Source organism: Ictidomys tridecemlineatus, chromosome 15 (assembly GCF_052094955.1).
Source record: "Ictidomys tridecemlineatus isolate mIctTri1 chromosome 15, mIctTri1.hap1, whole genome shotgun sequence".
Taxonomy (NCBI): domain Eukaryota; kingdom Metazoa; phylum Chordata; class Mammalia; order Rodentia; family Sciuridae; genus Ictidomys; species Ictidomys tridecemlineatus.
Genome location: NC_135491.1, coordinates 14,131,588 through 14,148,967, shown reverse-complemented (window position 1 = coordinate 14,148,967; position 17,380 = coordinate 14,131,588). Strand labels below are relative to the sequence as shown.

Below are 17,380 nucleotides of genomic sequence, written 5' to 3'. Positions count from 1 at the left end.
ATTGTCTCTCCTAAATGTCTGTGTAGGATTGGGCTTTGGTCGTACTCTCCTGCCAGCTGTTTGAGAACACATTGGTCAAAACTGACCCTCTTCCTATCTTCCACTTACTAAGAGGTAGCTGAGATTCTTCAGAGATCACTCCTGGGAACCTGTGAGAAGCCTCTTGGTTCCTTTAAACTTCCTCTACCAGTGGAGTTTTCTGCCAGGATGGGTCAGGGTCTTGCTGACCATATGTGGTTTGTCTTGAAAGCATCAGGAACAGGTCCCTCTCCAATGACCCTCCTCTTCGCAGAATGGGCACTGGTTGGCTTTCTGTTCTCTAGGGTCCTCTTGATCCCCCTGACATACTAGAGTTGCAGGGCCCTTGTTCTCTGGATCCTGGCTAATCTTTGAGGGCAAGTTCCAAAATATTGACTGACTTTTTGCTTGGTCCTTTTATTTCCTTGACTTTGGTTTCTCATATTTTGGTTTTAAAGATCCATCAGGCCAGTTTCACCAATCTTGAAGTGGGAGTAATAGGTTTGTACCTTCCATATCTATAATTTTATAGTTACTCCTTCCATTTAATTAAGGTCAGTATTGTTACTGGAAGCCAGCCTTAAATCCTGTCTGTCCTGTAGGTGATGGCTTGTCATCTCAAATTAACTCAGGTTCATTTATTAGAAGTAGTACTTCTGCAAAAACACTAACAGAAATAGTTGAAAAATTTATAAGAATATACAAAATGAAATTAACAGAGCAAAACTTTCAGTTCTTGTAATAGCTAGGAACCAAGAAATGTGATTTCTTTAACTTTTATTTATTTATGTATTATATCCCCGTTTTAATTTTGAGATCACAGTAGTGGTTAGAACAAAAATCTATGTTTTGAACACAACTTGAAATGAGCTTAAGTTTAGCCTATTTCGGAGCCACCCTAACATGGAATAAGGTGAAAGGCAGAGCCTCATTTCAGGTAAGGCGGAGCTCTTGACAAATAACACAATACACCATTACATCCGCAACATGAATCAAACAAAGGCTAAGAGGGCTTTTAACTTTCCTTTCGTGGAAAAAAGTGACAAAATGTTTTTCAGGATTTACAATGTCAACCTTTAAACAGATCAGGCTTTCCTTATTACCTTCCAAAAATACATTTAAATTCTTCTCCCTATGTAAAGAGTAACACAGAATTCTATATATAACTTATTGACAACAGGTTACCTTTATCCAGTTATAAAATATTAAATGACATGTCAGCTTTGGAAAAGTATCCCAGTTTACCATGTTGAGTTGGCATTGTACAGAAATTAACAGCCATATTGATCTAGAAATGTTAAACTTAATTTTTTTCCATTAGTACAGGGGTAACACACTGTATTAAATATGTAAGGTCTTATCTACGTGGGTTTGATTACAGAAACTAATAAAGTATTCTCTACATAATGAAAAAAATTAAATTACATAAATGAATATCAACCAAGTATGTAATTTCTATATAAATCTGAAGGAGACTATTGCTACAGACAATTTTTGTTTGGAGAATACCAACTTGGTAAAATGTTCTCACAAGTTTTACATTTTAAAAAGATTTGTATACTTTTAAAAATTTAAAAAAACTTTTGGTTGTAGATGGGCAAAATACCTTTTATTTTATTTATTTATTTTTATATGGTGTTGAGGATTGAACCCAGTGCTTCACACATGTGAGGTGAGTGCTCCATCACTGAGCTACAACCCCAGCCCAAGGTTTGTATACATTAAGAACATGAATGCATCTAATATACAAAGAAGCCAGTAATGGTTAGCATCATAATTACGCAGAAGTCTTTGTATTAACTTAGTTTCACTTTAAAAGTAGAATTTAGAATTCATTTTATATGGTAATAATAATCACAGGTCTGCATAGGTTAGCAGTAGTAGCAAAAACCAGAGGATAACCTTAGATCTCTTATACATTTAGGAAACAGTGTTAATGATCAGAAATAGACTTAGTCAAAGGAAACAAATACAAAACAGTTCTTCAAATGACCCTTCTATGTCAGATACAACGTATAAAAGAGAGCACTTATTGGTGATCTTGTGGGTAAACACATAAACTTTCATTTTATTCACTTTTACATAACACTTAGACAAGACTCATACAAAATATAGTTTTGTTCATAGATATGTTCATATATCTAATCATAAATATTTAGGATGTCAACTATATTGTTACAAGGTAAAATAATTGTTGTTTATTTAACCAGTTGTGAAGTAAGTAATCATTTAAAAGACTTTAAAGCAGTTGTACGTACAAATGCTAATTTCTTTAAGACATAGTTTCCCAAAATAATAAAACTGGATAGATACAAGGAAATTTTCTGGACAAATTAGAACAGATCAATGTTTCAGACTTTGCTTTATATCAGTACATTAAAATCTGAACAGTTTTGCCTGGCTGTGCTAAGTATAGTCAATTTAATCACATACACAAACTTTTTGAAATTTACCTTCCACAAATCTTCTGCAACTTACATAGACATTCTACAACTTATTTACAAAAACTTAGTTTTGTTCTCTCTTTCATCTTGGACTTTAGCATAAGAATACTACTTTAACAAACAAAATACATTCTCATCCCTAAACATTTCTTTTACCTTCTAATTTTCTGTATTAAAATACATTTCCATACCTTTAGCTTTCCTGTATTTCTTTTCTTGTTTCAGTCCCTTTTGAAAAATTATATTCTGAAACTGTCCTGGTGAATGTTATCTGTGCATTTAATTTCGCAACAAATTTCATCCCAGGAGAGGGCTGGGCAATATGGCATACACAAAAATTGTGCCTTAATCTTTTCTTTCCCAAGTGGCATTCAAGAGGTTGGAGCACAGTGTATTTTTGAGCCTGACCTGCCTCCCTTATCGTTACCTTGATGCCACCAACTTCAAGGGAGTTCCCCACTGTCAGTTGTACCTCTAGATACAATTAACAAAAAGCCCCAAGAGTCTCCTTTGGGGCTTTTTTCCTACACTAGGCATATTGATATTCAATGGAGGAAGCCCTTTCCATACTTTTCTTCAGGCTTCCTTGATGATCCCTTTGCAGAGGCTTCCAACAAAACATGGGGTTGGCCTCCGTTTGTTTTTTCTTTCCTGGGTGCAGTTGTTTATCCCGCCAGTCTCCCCAGCCATTTAGTTTGACGGGGTACTGTCATGGCAAGAATTGCTCTGCCCCAGTGATGGATATCACCTGGCCAAATGAGGTGCCCTGACAGATCTTAAGATGGGAGACCACTCCTGTCCCCAGGGCTTAACTAACAGTGCTACAATCTACTGCCACATCCTTTGTGATCAGCAGCCTCCGCCCTCCAAGGGCAAAGGGGACTGGAAGGAAGGGCAGAGTCCAAGTTGTCTTTGCTCATTTTTCTACAGCCCAGGAAGATCTCCTGGAATGTTTTGCCTCCCCAGCCCAGGAATGATGTCCCTGACCCACAGTGAGATGACCTGTAGCTGCACGGGGCCAGGCTGAGGAACAGTTGTGGAACTTCTAGCACTGGGTTGAAAGGATTTAAAACTTTTTAAACTCTTTCTTCTGGTGTCCTGCTAACCTTCACACCAGCTGCAGTGCCTTTTTGCATCCTCAGCTCAGTTTCTGACTATTCAGACTCCTTATCATGCAACTGCATAAATACCTATATATACAGAATCTCCTCCATATGCTTTACCTCTGACAGAACAATTCCAACTGCAAGAGGGCATACTAATCCAGAAAAATCACTCAAAGGCCAGATTGTGTTTGTTTCTCTAAGACAGGCTTATACCTATAGGTGACCCATTCAGCTAAGATCTCTCTTCTCAAGAGACTACCAGTAAGAGAAACGCAGCATGGTCCATGTCTTAAAAGGCGAGTAACAGATAATAATAATAATAATAATAATAATAATAATAATAATAATAATAATAAAGACAGAGAGGATCCCCAGATCATGATTAAACAGGGGAATCTTTAAAAACAGATAGACCTGCACATACAGAACTTCTGCCACTAACTTTCCATCTGAAAGACCAACTCCAACTGCAAGGCTGTATAATTCAGAAGGCCAGTCAAAGGAAAGATTACAGTAGAACACCATCTTTTTCTTAGGCTTATACCTTCCCAAGAAAGCCAGAGTGGGGGCTTCTCTCAGGTCCCACCCAGAGTGCCAAATTTGATATCAAAAGCTCAGTCCTTGTCTCCAAACCCCTTTCAATAATAAGGACATAATTTTGAGAAAAAAGAAAAAGAAACACAGAAACTCCTGTCTCAGAGGCTGTGATTCTGCCCATCCAGGGGAACAGGTTTTTTTTTTTTTTTTTTTTTTGGTGGTGGTGCTGGGGATTGAACCCAGGGCCTTGTGCATATGAGGCAAGCTCTCTACCAACTGAGCTGTATCCCTAGCCCCCTGGGGTTTTTTAAAGAGGTGATTCAAAGGCTACATTCCAAGTGTTCTCTGTTGGAATGTAATTCACTTGTTAATGTGGGAGAGAGTCAATTATGAGCTCTTCTGGTGTCATCCACAAAGTCTGAATTATTTCATTCCTGTGGTGGATGTGTGCTCAGGGATACATAACTGTGTCTGGAATGGGGAGAAAGATAATCCTGATTTCCCTGAGATTAGGAACGAGGAAGATATTAGGGAAGAACTGGGAGAGAAGAAGAGAAAGAAACCTAGCCTTTTAAAAATAAGTCACACTAGCAGAGCAGCAATGGTTATATTCAAAGCATAAAATGATTCCCTATTACAACTGGTGTAGGAGTCTTGGTTAAGTGAGACTCAAAAACCTAGGGATATTTTCTCTCTCCTGGTCTCTTCTGGGTTTTCATCTGGTTTTTGGCCTTGGGTTTGGGAATTCCTTCTTGTTGTCTGTTTTTTTTTTTTTTTTTTTTTTTTGTGTGTGTGTGTGTGTTTTGTTATTCAAAACAAAAAATTTTATTGTACATGTTAATTCTCAAATATTTAAAATTAGAATTCAAGGAGCTTAACAACTGCTATTCAGAACATCTACGAAATTACATTACTATCTTGTTTTTTTATAGTTGCTGAAAATAAGGGAGAAAAATCTATTCTGGTTTTCAGTAGGAAAGTTCAAAAAAATTCTAGAAATGAGATTAAATTTGTCAAGTTAGCCCTAAAAACTAAAGAGATAATTTACCAGGTTCTTTATCTTTCATCATCCACTGAAAAGATTTTAAGAAATTTTAAGGTTCAGAATCTGTTCCAACATAGAAATAAGGCCACATGGTTTTGGTAAAAGAATCCCTGAAACTCACAGGAGAGACTTTCATCCACATTATTAAAAAAAAAAAAAAAAAGCCTCATTCAATTCAAAATAAAAAAAAAAAAATGCCAGTCCTACTGGGTTTTGGTACTGACAGAAGCTGGTTTTCTTAGGACCAAACCCAACATAACCACTCTCAATATATCACCCAGTTGCCTAGAAGCCACTTAGGACTGACTGATGGTCAATTCCTCTAGTTCCTAGGAAGATAGTTTTGACACACAACCAATGTCCACTGAGATTTTTTTTCCCCATGTCTACCTCCCAGCAATGTCTACTGTAGGTTTGAGAATTCCCTCTGGTTGCTGTCTGTGTTTTTGTTTGTATATGTTACTGTCCCTTTTAAGACATGGGAAATGCTGCATTGATCCTCTAGGTAGTCTCTTTGGGAAAATCCTGGCTGGTTTGTTCCCATCTGTTGGCTGTGGTTTTGGGGAATCCTCACTTGTTGTCTGTCTCTGTTTCCTTTTTGTACAATCTTTGAGTTGGAGTTGGTCTGTCAAAAGTAGTTGAAAGAAAGGGCTACCTACAGGTATAAGCCTATGGGTAATTCTGCATTGATACAATAAGTAGTCTCTTGGGAAAGATCTTGGCTGGTTTGTTAAAGATTCCCATATCTTGGCCATGATTTTGGGTTGTCTGTTTTTCTTTTTTGCATGGTCTTGCAGTTGGGCTGGGTATGGTGGCACATGACTATAATCCCAGCAGCTCGGGAGGTTGAGGCAGGAGGATCATAAGTTCAAAGCCCCTCAGCAAAAGCAAGGTGCTAAGCAACTCAGTGAGACCCTGTCTCTACATAAAATACAAAATAGGGCCGGGGATGTGGCTCAGTGGTCGAGTGCCCCTGAATTCAATTCCAGTTAACACTCCCCCAAAATTCTTGCAGTTGGAATTAGTCTTTCAGAGGTAAAATAAGAGAAATAAAGGGCCACCTATAGGTATACACCTGTCTTAAAAAATGTTTTAATGGCCTTTGAATAGTTTTCTGAATTATTATACAATCTTTCAATTGTTCTGTCAGAAGTAAAGTAAGTGGAAGAAATTTGTGTTTGCAGGTCTGTCTGTTTTAAAGTTTCCTGACTGTCAGCCATGGTTTCAGGGATCCTCTCTGGTTGTCTGGCTCTGTGTTTCCATTTTTGTATCTGTTACTGGCCCTTTAACACATGGGCCATGCTGTTTCTCTTACCAGTAGAAGAGATCTTGGCTGAGTAAACCATCTGTTGGTGTAAGCCTAAGAGAAAGATATTTTTCTAGAACACAATCTGGCCTTTGAGTGGTTTTTCTGGATTATTATGTCCTCTTGCAGTTGGAGTTGGTCTGTCAGAGGTGAAGTATACGGAAGAGATTCTGTATTTACAGGCATATTTATGCAGTTGCATGATAAGGAGTTCAGTCACATGGATATTAAACTATTCACATCTAAGTAATCCATGGACCAATAAAAAAATCTCAAGAAAAAAACATAGAATTAAGTGAAAATGAATATCAACATATTAAAATGTGAGATGCAGATAAGCAAGGAAAATTTTTATCACTATTTACATTAGAAAAGAAAAAAACCTTTATAACTATTTCCTGTTTGTGTTTCACAGAACTACTACCAACCAAGCTGAATTAATTTGAAGTGATAAGTAATCACCTACAGGACAGACAGGATTTAAGGCTGGCTTCCAGTATCAATATCGACATCAATTAAGTGGAAGGAGTAACTATAAAATTATAGATATGAAAGGTAAAACCTATCACTCTCACTTCAAGATTGGTGAAACTGGTCTGATGGATCTTCAAACCCCCAAAATTAGAAAGCAAAGTCAAGGAAATAGAAGGATCAAGCAAAAAGCCAGTCAATATTTTGGACTTTGCCCTAAGAGATCAGCTAGGATCCAGAGAACAAGGGGATCCCTTACTGGGCCCTGCAACTCCAGTGAGTCACCTGATCTGCTGATCAGGGGGATCAAGAGGACCCTAGAGAACAGAAAGCCAATTAGTGCATATTCTGCAAAGAGGAGGGTCTTTGAAGAGGGACCTGTTCCTGATGCTTTCAAGACAAACCACATATGGTCAGCAAGACCCTGACCCATCCTGGCAGAAAACTCCACTGGTAGAGGAAGTTTAAAGGAACCAAGAGGCTTCTCACAGGTTCCCAGGAGTGATCTCTGAAGAATCTCAGCTACCTCTTAGAAAGTGGAAGATAGGAAGAGGGTCAGTTTTGACCAATGTGTTCTCAAACAGCTGGCAGGAGAGTACGACCAAAGCCCAATCCTACACAGACATTTAGGAGAGACAATGGCTCTTTCAGCGTGACTTGAGATGTACACTGGTTTCAGTCCTACCAAAAGTAAATAAAACTGGAGGCTATAAAGAAAGGGTTTTTATGTGGGTGGGAGTGCCTAATAATAGCCATCACAAAGGACTGTAGCGTCACAAGTTTGTCCTGAGTCAATTTGAGCCTGATCTCATAGAACTACAAATTGTCCTAACCTCCTGCACGGATAAATTCCATCTGTGTTTCACTGACATGAGTATAAGTTACTGTCTTCATGGTTTTCAGAGACTGGCTGAAATATTAACTGCGTTTGTGCTCATTGTTTACAAACAAAGTAATGTTGTGCCGTCTTGATTATTATTGTTTTATCAAGATCCCTGCCCTATGTGTGCCTTGTCCAGTTACTTCCCAACAGCCACCATGGACCTCTGGACTGCCCTGATGTTGAATACCCTGAACTATCCACTCCCCACCTGATAGAGAACATGGACTTTGGGTTACTTCTCCCAACTTCACCCTCTGTCAGCAAGAAGCAGCTTGGAGATATTGTTGCCCATCTTCCATAGAAATGGAAAGTAGACAGTGGGGAAGTGCCACAATGGTCCACTTTATGGTTTTAATACAATCCTTGCTGCTCTGCCACTCTGACTTGTTCTTAAAAGGACAAGTTTCTTTGTCTTCCTCTCTCCCTGCTCCTAGTTTCTCCTCCTCCCTAATCTCAGAGGAAACAGGATTACTTTGCCTCCCCATTATAGGTAGATTTATATGACCTTGAGCCCATACCCTCCCCAGGAGTGAAGTAAATCAGATTTTGGGGATGGGACCAGAAGAGCTCATAAATGACTCTCTCTCACATTAACAAGTGAAGTACAACTCCAATGGAGAACATGTGGAATGTAGCCTTTGAAATCACCTCTTTAAAAACCCCTGTTCAGTGGGGTGCAGTGGTATGTGACTATAACCCCAAGAGCTCAGGAGCATCATGAGTTCAAAGCCAGCCTCAGCAATTTAGTAAGGCACTTAGCAACTCAGCAAGACCCTGTCTCTAAATAAAATATTTAAAAAGGGCTTGGGATGTGGCTCTGTTTTTTTTTTTGTTGTTGTTGTTTTTTGTTTTTTTGGGTTTTTTTTTTTTTGGTACTAGAGAGGTTCAATCCCTGGTACCAAAAGACAAAAAACAAAAACAAAACAAAAGACCCCACCAAAAACGAAAAACCAAACCCTGTTCACCCTGATGAGCAGAATTATAGTCTCTAGGACAGGAGTCTCCTGTGCTTTTCCTTTGTTAGCAAAGTAATAAAACTTCTTTTTCCTTTTTCTCAAAACCAAGTCCTCATTTTGGAACGGCATCAAGGGGGCAAGGACTGGGCTTTTGATAATACAATGGTGCCATAGATATCCCCCACAAAAAGGGACGGGATGTCCCCATGAAAAGGAACCAGATGTGTGGAATCAAGCATCTTGGCATGCACACAGGGACTTGCCAAATGGCCAAGGCTGTCTGGACTTTACTGAGTTCAGTTTCCTTTTTATCAAAGTGGATCAAGATGGAGCAAACTGTACCGTCCAGAAAGAAAAGCAGGGAGTTTCCCAAAGCAAAAGGAACTTAGCAGCTGCTGGGGCAGTCCCTCAGTCCCTCCCTGTACTCACAGGAATACCTCCTCTGATTTGACCTGAGGCACACTCACCTGTCTCCTTACTTCCTGCAGTTCGCTCTCAACAAATTTGAATCCTCAGCACGGAAGTGGGTTTGCTTGGAGTGCTAGGCCTGCCCAAGAAAGCCAGAGCAGGGGCTTCTCTCAGGTCCCACCTGGAGTGCCAAATTTGTTACCGAAAGCTCAGTCTTGTCCCCAAACCCCATTCACTAATACGGACATAATTTTGAGAAAAAGGAAAAAGAAGTTTTATTACTTGTCCAGCAAAAGAGAAAACAGGAACTCCTGTCTCAGAGGCTATGATTCTGCCCATCAAGGGGAACAGGGGTTTTTAAAGAGGTGATTCAAAGGCTACATTCCAAGGGCTCTCTTTTGGAGTGTAATTCACTTGTTAATGTGGGAGAGAGTCATTTATGAGTTCTTCTGGTGCCATCCACAAAATATGATTTACTTCACTCCTGGGGAGGGTATGGGCTCAAGGACTGATAACTCTGCCTAGGGTGGGGAGGCAAGGTAATCCTGTTTCCTCTGAGATTGGGGTGGGGGGGATATGAATGAGCAGGGAGAGAAGAAGAGAAAGAAACATGTCCTTTTAAAAATAAGTCACACTAGCAGAGCGCAAGGACTATCTATATTCAAAGCATAGAGTGGACCACTGTTACAGACAGTGTACAGATCTGGAGAAAGTGATCTTTGCTGTTATTGGCAAATGATATTAATTATATGGGATGGGAAAGGAAGTGCTTAGACTTTTGGAGGTTGTCTTTGTTGGGTTGCTTGATCTAGATGGCTGCTCAAGTTTTGCATTTCCTTGATTTGTAAGCAACAATAAGAATTTGTGCACCTGAATATGTTCATACTTCAACAGAAGTTTATTTAGTAAAAATTTGTAGCTGGTATGAAGAATGGCAGTGTACCTGGGGTACTAGGAGCAGAGGTTTTTGGGGACAGACAGACCTGAGTCCCCATTCTGTTCCGCCACTTAAGCCCTGTGACTTTGGCAAGTGATTTCATGGCTGCAAGCCTGTTTCCTCTCTCTTTGTAAAGAAAACACAACATGCGCTAGGATTTGGGCTTGGGAATGTGTACCTTAGTGGCACAGTGCTTGTTTAGCATGCCTAAGGCCCGGGGTTTCATATCCAGCTTTAGCTGAAAAGCAGTTCCAAGGGATGATGCATGCAAGGCTTAAGCATGGAATGTGGCATGGGTCTGCTGGTCTCTGGTATAACACAACTACAGGGCACCCTTATTTTCTTATTTCTCCAGCCTTCTTTTCTTATATAGCCTTATTTTCTCCAGCGCAGAGTCTATTCAATTCGTTCCTCATTGAACCATGGACTCTAGGCTCCTCACTCCCAGAGTGGAGCCCGATTACCTCCAGGGACAGACTCTTAGGGGGCAGGCCACGCGGAGACCCATTCTGTGGAACCCCGCCCAAGGCCTCTCAGATCCCTCCACTAACAGGGAGTTACAAGCCCATGGGCCCCAGACTCTTCCCACAGAGCTCAGAATTTCCTGTTGAAAGAGCAGTGAGCTGGCGCCACCTCCTGGACAGTAAGCCCTAGAGGCGCCATTCCTTTCAACTGCGCAAGCTCACATCTCCGAGCCCGCCCGCGCTTTTTCGCGATGCTGTCGCACAGCGCATGTGCTCATATTGTGGGCGGAGCCCAGGACGAAGACTTCCCCACTCCCTGTCCATCCATCCCGCTCTCTGAGAGCTTAAACTACGTTTCCCAGGATCCTCTAGTGTCGGAGACTTCCGGCTACGTCAGCGGAAACGGTGACTGGATCAGGCCGAGCCCCACAGAGGCCGGCTTGGTCACTATGGAGGAGATTGGCATCTTGGTGGAGAAGGCTCAGGTGCGGTGGGGGGACTTCGGCCTTTTAGTACCCGCTGGGCTTGGGGGAAAGGTTGAAGCCAGACCTGAGTGGACAGCTGAGTGGACTTGGAGGATCCCAGTGTGACTCTGGGTGATTTTAGGGGCTTCGGTGGAGAACTTTGGGCGGTCCCGAGGCCTGACTGTGTGGTCGAGTGATGTGGGGAGGGTAAGACTCCGAAGGCGGAGCTGGGAGAAGAGGGTCTTTGACATTGATGGGTTTCGAGGCCTGCCTGGGAGGGCTTGGTGACCTCGTCGGCCCTTTGGGGTTGGGGTTAGGTCAGATGCTGGTGAGCGATGTGTGGAATGGGCCTGTGGCTAGGGGACTGTGTTCCGTGCTTTGCTGGGGTGGGGGGCGTTGTGGTTTTATCTGGACTTGCCTGAGTGACGTTTGGGAGTCTCTTTTGGAGGGCAAATGGGAAATGAATGCTGGGAGTCTTCGAATGTATAGGGACTTTAACAGCCTGTCCGGGAGAGCCGTGTAACATTAGGAATCTGTGGAAGGGTGATGGGGATGCTGGGATATGGTAAGAAATTGATGTGATATTTTGGAGGATGATAGGAATTGCATACCATAGCAGATCTGTTTGGGGTGCACATTAACATAAAGGATTTGTTTAGGAGCCAGGGTGACATCAAAGTCTATTTAGGGGGCTGAGAATTTTCCAGGTTGTATTTAGAGAAGCTGAATAATGTTAGTATTGAGTGACTTAATGGCAAATTGGTGGTGGTGGTGGTGATGGTGGAAGCAGTGGTTCTAGATGCTTTCTTGAGGAGATTCTTTTCTTCCAACCTGAGTTTCCCCCTTGGACTAGGATGAGATCCCAGCATTGTCTGTGTCCCGGCCCCAGACTGGCTTGTCCTTCCTGGGACCTGAGCCTGAGGATTTGGAGGACCTGTATAGTCGCTACAAGGTACATTCAACCCTAACCTGAACCTTGCACAAGGCCCATCATCTCATATTCCGTCTACTTTCCACTCTGGCTCAGCAAAGTCTGTAGCCATCCCTTTCCTCTTTCCTCTGGGCTCACAGAAGCTGCAGCAAGAGCTAGAATTCCTGGAGGTGCAGGAGGAATACATCAAGGATGAGCAAAAGAACCTGAAGAAAGAATTCCTGCATGCACAGGAGGAGGTGAAGCGAATCCAGAGCATTCCGCTAGTCATTGGGCAGTTTTTAGAAGCTGTGGATCAGAACACAGCCATTGTGGGCTCTACCACGGGTGAGTGGGTGTGTGGATGGGGGCACCTCATTCATTGGTTTGTCCATTCAACACCTAATTCTTTCCATGTGCTAGTAACTGGGGTCTGCCATATGCTAAATAACAGCAAATGAGGCAGGATGATATAATGGTGTTCTTCAGGGTATTTGATCCAAAAATAGAAATATATTTCTTGAGTATCTGTCTTTGTCATTGCTTAAATATATATGTGTAAATCATAAAATCTCACCAGAGGGTATTTAGACATACTGTGTGTGATGTACTCTGATGTTTTTTATTTTGTTTACATATGTTTTGATTTATTTTATTTTGTTTACATATATTTTGATGACCAAAACTTTGGTCATCCTCTCACCTCCAGTAATTCCCTGACTACCATTTGAAACGTACCTCTGCTAAGAACTCAATGTATAGTAACTGCTATTAACATAGGTCCAGGCCCTGCCCTTACAATCATTGTTGTTTCTAATGTCCTGTCTGTCTTTTCCTGCTTCTGTCCTCTAGTCTTCTAGAGCAAACGATGCTCTTGTAAAGGTTCTTGGAAAAGATGTTGGACTTATGGGCTATGAGGAAGTGGAGGAAGGGGTGAAACCTATATCTTTGACTGTGAGACTTAGGAGGATAATGGGCTCTTTTTGAGAAGTACAGAGGGTTTGGAGGGAGACAGTTCAGGACATTATAGGGCAGTCAGGTCTGATGGTCAGGAGAGAGATTGCTGTGTATTACTAACATAAATGTAGGAGGTACATTAGAGAGGATAGAGGCTGGGTGACCAAGGAAGAATCACACAGAGACCTAGACAGGAGAAGATGGGACTGAATCAGGCAGGGGGAGGAGGAGAGAACTGCTTGAAGAGAGACTTGGAAAGCTGAGTAGAAGGTTGTGACGACTGATGGTCTGTGGAGGGAAGAGAGAGACAATTCAGGATGATGCTTCAGATTTGGCTGGGACAGTATGTCTCCTTAAGGCAGACCCAGAAGGAACAGTTCAGTTTGGGGAAAGATACTGGGATCATATTAGGACAGTGACAAGTACCCAGGGAAAAATATCCAGGGGAGGCATGCTGGACACACCCAGTCCGGGAGCTTAAGAGAGAGTCTTGGCTGTAGACAGGAAAGTTGTTAGTGTGAGCCTCTCTAAGATTAATGGCCTGGAGGGTACAACTGTGAAGGAAGAAGAGGAGAAAAGACAGTTTCAGGACTTGGGGACTTTTTTTTTTTTTTTGGTACCAAGGACTGAACCAGGGGCGCTTAAACACTGAGCCACATCCCCAGCCCTTTTTAAATTTTACTTAGAGACAGGGTCTCACTGAGTCGTTTAGGGCCTCACTAAGTTGCTGAGGCTGGCTTTGAACTGGCGATTCTCCTGCCTTAGCCTCCTGAGCTGCTGGGGTTACAGGTGTGCACCATTGCGCCGGCAGGACTCAGGTACTTCTCATTTTCCTCCTCCTCTTGTCCCTTTCTCAAAGGCTCCAACTATTATGTGCGTATTTTGAGCACCATTGATCGTGAGCTGCTCAAGCCCAATGCCTCAGTCGCCCTCCACAAGCACAGCAATGCCCTGGTGGATGTGCTGCCTCCTGAGGCCGACAGTAGCATCATGATGCTCACCTCAGGTGAGGCGGGAGCCCGGGGCTCAGGAGGCCTAAGGGGACCTTGTGGACAAGGGTGGGAGCCCCAACTCTGCTCTCCCACCAGACCAGAAGCCAGACGTGATGTATGCGGACATTGGGGGCATGGACATCCAAAAACAAGAGGTGCGGGAGGCTGTGGAGCTCCCACTTACACACTTTGAGCTCTATAAGCAGGTGAGGCTATGGAGGCAACAGGGCAGGGACAGGTACCACTGGGTCTGGGATTGGTGACAGGACTCCTTACTTCATCCCTTCTTTTCCCACTTGTGGGTTTCAGATTGGTATCGATCCTCCCCGAGGTGTCCTCATGTATGGCCCACCTGGCTGTGGGAAGACCATGTTGGCAAAGGCTGTGGCGCATCACACGACAGGTGAGCCTCTCTCTGCCTCCCCTGTGCTTTGAGATTTGGGTCTCCCCTTGCTCACTGCTTGCTCATGCTCCCCAGGAAATAGCATGGCATGTTCATATGCATGGGCTCTGGGGTTATAGCCGAGTGTGGCCCTTACTTGCTGTGCATTCTGGCCAGGTGACTACCTCTTCATGCCTCAATTTCCTTTTAATAACAAACTACGTTTGTACATTGATTGTGAAGACTTAATGAAATCCCCGATATCATAGAAAGCAAATAAATAAATAAGAAGTCCAAAGGGAAGATCCTGAACAAACTTGCTTCAATCCCATTGCCAGAGGTCAGTTATATCAGAAGATGGCCTCTGGTTGCTGTCTCTAATACGTTAAAGACTGATTCATAGAGCAAAAGGGAGCTCGGAGCTCTTGGTCAGGTGTTGATTTCTTAATATTTTCTGTTTTCCTTCTGATATTACATGTATTTTGGAAACCAAGTGTTCTGGCTTTTCTGTTTTATTTAATGTTCTGCTTTTTAACATAGCAGACCAGAATTTGATATGTGTACATATGATTCATGACTGCGGCTATTGGGTTGCTTTGGGACATAAGCAGATGGCTAACCCTTGGGGCTTGAACTGGGACCCAGCCCTTGACTTGAGAGAATGACTTAGCTACTAGAAGTAGGTGTCCAAGTGAAAGGATGCCTTTAGGAATTTTTTTTTTAATATCTTTATTTATTTTTTAAGTGGCGCTGAGGATCGAACTCAGTGCCTCGCGCATGGCAGGCCAACGCGCTACCACTTGAGCCACATCCCCAGCCCCGCCTTTAGGAATTCTCAGTTTCATTTAAAGCAGGATGGGCTCCACAGGCAGCTCATCTCTCACCTTTGTCATCCTACTGTCAGCTGCATTTATCCGGGTCGTGGGCTCCGAGTTTGTACAGAAGTACCTGGGTGAAGGCCCCCGCATGGTCCGGGATGTTTTCCGCCTGGCCAAGGAGAACGCACCTGCTATTATCTTCATAGACGAGATTGATGCCATCGCCACCAAGAGATTTGATGCCCAGACAGGGGGTGAGTGATGCCCAAATAGGGTTGGGGTCTTGGGCAGGTGTCATACCAGTGCTCTGGACTGACCTTAATGTTCACTCTCAGCTGACAGGGAGGTTCAGAGAATCTTGCTGGAGCTGCTGAATCAAATGGATGGATTTGACCAGAACGTCAATGTCAAGGTTTGGGGCTCAGAATGGGCAAGTGGAGGTATGGTGTAAGAATCAGGGAAAGGTAGGGGCTGGCTCATGAGGGGCAGATATCATGACCGGAAAGAAAGTGTAGGGAGGGACAAAGGTCTGAGCCAGCCTCTCCTGGTGCCAGGTGATCATGGCTACAAACAGAGCAGACACCCTGGATCCAGCCCTGCTACGGCCAGGACGCCTGGACCGAAAAATTGAATTTCCACTCCCTGATCGCCGCCAGAAGAGATTGATTTTCTCCACTATCACCAGCAAGATGAACCTCTCTGAAGAGGTTGACTTGGAAGATTGTATCCTACTCTGGAAGTGAGGGGAAGGACCGCAGCAGGGTATGGGGTGAGGTCTTCATTTCCACATCTGCTACTACCATAACCAGAGTGCACGAGGCACCAAGGTCCAGGGAAGAGGGTGGTGACCAAGACAGCCCTAGGATGATTTCTTCCTACAGGCATTCATCCCATCACACAGGGAATGTTGTCCTTAACTCAATCACTGCAGATGTGGCCCGGCCAGATAAGATTTCAGGAGCTGATATCAACTCCATCTGTCAGGAGGTGAGTGATGGTTTCTCTCTGATGGGGCAGGGGATTGTGAATACCTCTTCCCTTCTTTGAGACCACTTTGCTGCAGTTGTTTTGTTCCTTTATTACCTTCTTGGGGGTCTTGGGCCCTGTGTCTGTCCCCTACCCCTGCCAGCTGCCTCCCCTTCCATCACTGGTGAGGGTGTGGGGTGTGGAGATTACTCAGAGTATTTAATTCTCATTCCTCAATAGAGTGGAATGTTGGCTGTCCGTGAGAACCGCTACATTGTCCTGGCCAAGGACTTTGAGAAAGCATACAAGACCGTCATCAAGAAGGACGAGCAGGAGCATGAATTTTACAAGTGACCCCCACACCCACCCCTTCCCTTCCCACACCACTCAGGGGCTGAGGCTTCTCTCACCTCTCCAGGTACCTCTGTCCCAAATCCTAGATTTCTTTTATCTTTACCAAGGTTTGGTGTATTCAATAAATGGATAAGATTGAATCCATTTAATTCCTTCTTAGAAGTTTAACTCCTAAAGAATTGTAACTTCTGGCTAAAAGTACTTTTTCCCGAACAAATAAGGATTTTCTCCTGAATCACACATGACTTCTAGCAAAATCCTCTTCCAAGGTTTCTTAATGCCTGAGGCTTTCCTTTTGGTGTGTCCTAGAGTTTACTGGGATTTGTTTTCTGGTTAAAGCTTTGCCCCACTTTACCTGTAATGCCTTTTCCTTGATATCCTTTAGGTTAGGCTTGCTGCATACTGTGACCATTTATCACCACAGTTTAATTGGCTTACAGGGCTCTGTGTGAACTGCCCTCTGCTCACCTCATTTCAGAGTCCTCCATCCAAACCTGTCAAGGCCTCCTGGTCTTGCAGGGCCCTGAGGGTGTAGATGTTCTAAGCCTTTGCACATGTTCTTCCTTAGGCTGCTTAGACTTTCCATCCATCCTTACTGTCAGTGTCCCCTCTCTTGATATCATTTAGCACTTCTCCCTCTGGACAGCTTCCCTGCCACCTGAAGTGAGGAAGGAGTCCTTTCCCTTGGCTCCCTGGCACCTGCCCATGCTCTCCTCAGCAAAGCTTATGTTACTATCAGACTTTCTTATTCCCTTTTGCACTGGAATCTCCCCTAGAACAGTCAGGACAACACTTGATTACAGTTCAAGTACTCTCACCTGTACTTGGTAGACATTTAACACTTGAGTGATCACCCAAAGATCATTCATGTTTCTTGAAAAACATGAATGTTGGTGTTTATTTGGAAGTAAAATGGAAGAAGGTATAAGGAGACACAGTTGGAGAATCCCAGGTCTTTGAAG

The 17,380-nt window shown here is 43.1% G+C and overlaps 1 protein-coding gene across 1 annotated transcript; it reads left to right on the top strand.

The window, feature by feature from the left end:
* The first annotated feature begins 10,906 nt into the window (after positions 1 to 10,906).
* Psmc4 (proteasome 26S subunit, ATPase 4) lies at positions 10,907 to 16,562 on the top strand. The gene is made up of 11 exons (XM_005336425.4): positions 10,907 to 11,060; positions 11,893 to 11,991; positions 12,111 to 12,297; positions 13,766 to 13,912; positions 13,995 to 14,104; positions 14,208 to 14,301; positions 15,185 to 15,352; positions 15,434 to 15,510; positions 15,653 to 15,821; positions 16,030 to 16,085; positions 16,305 to 16,562. Exons 1-11 carry the CDS (start codon positions 11,025 to 11,027, stop codon positions 16,416 to 16,418), a joined length of 1,257 nt encoding a protein of 418 aa, XP_005336482.1. The 5' UTR covers positions 10,907 to 11,024; the 3' UTR covers positions 16,419 to 16,562.
* The last annotated feature ends 818 nt before the right edge of the window (positions 16,563 to 17,380 follow it).

What these genes read in the sequence shown, in the direction of transcription:
- Psmc4 (XM_005336425.4), top strand. Translation starts at nt 11,025, where the DNA reads ATGGAGGAGATTGGCATCTTGGTGGAGAAGGCTCAG. An exon ending in ACCTGTATAGTCGCTACAAG is followed by an intron (nt 11,992 to 12,110) that starts GTACATTCAACC and finishes CTGGGCTCACAG; the next exon opens with AAGCTGCAGCAAGAGCTAGA. An exon ending in TGTGGCGCATCACACGACAG is followed by an intron (nt 14,302 to 15,184) that starts GTGAGCCTCTCT and finishes TCCTACTGTCAG; the next exon opens with CTGCATTTATCCGGGTCGTG.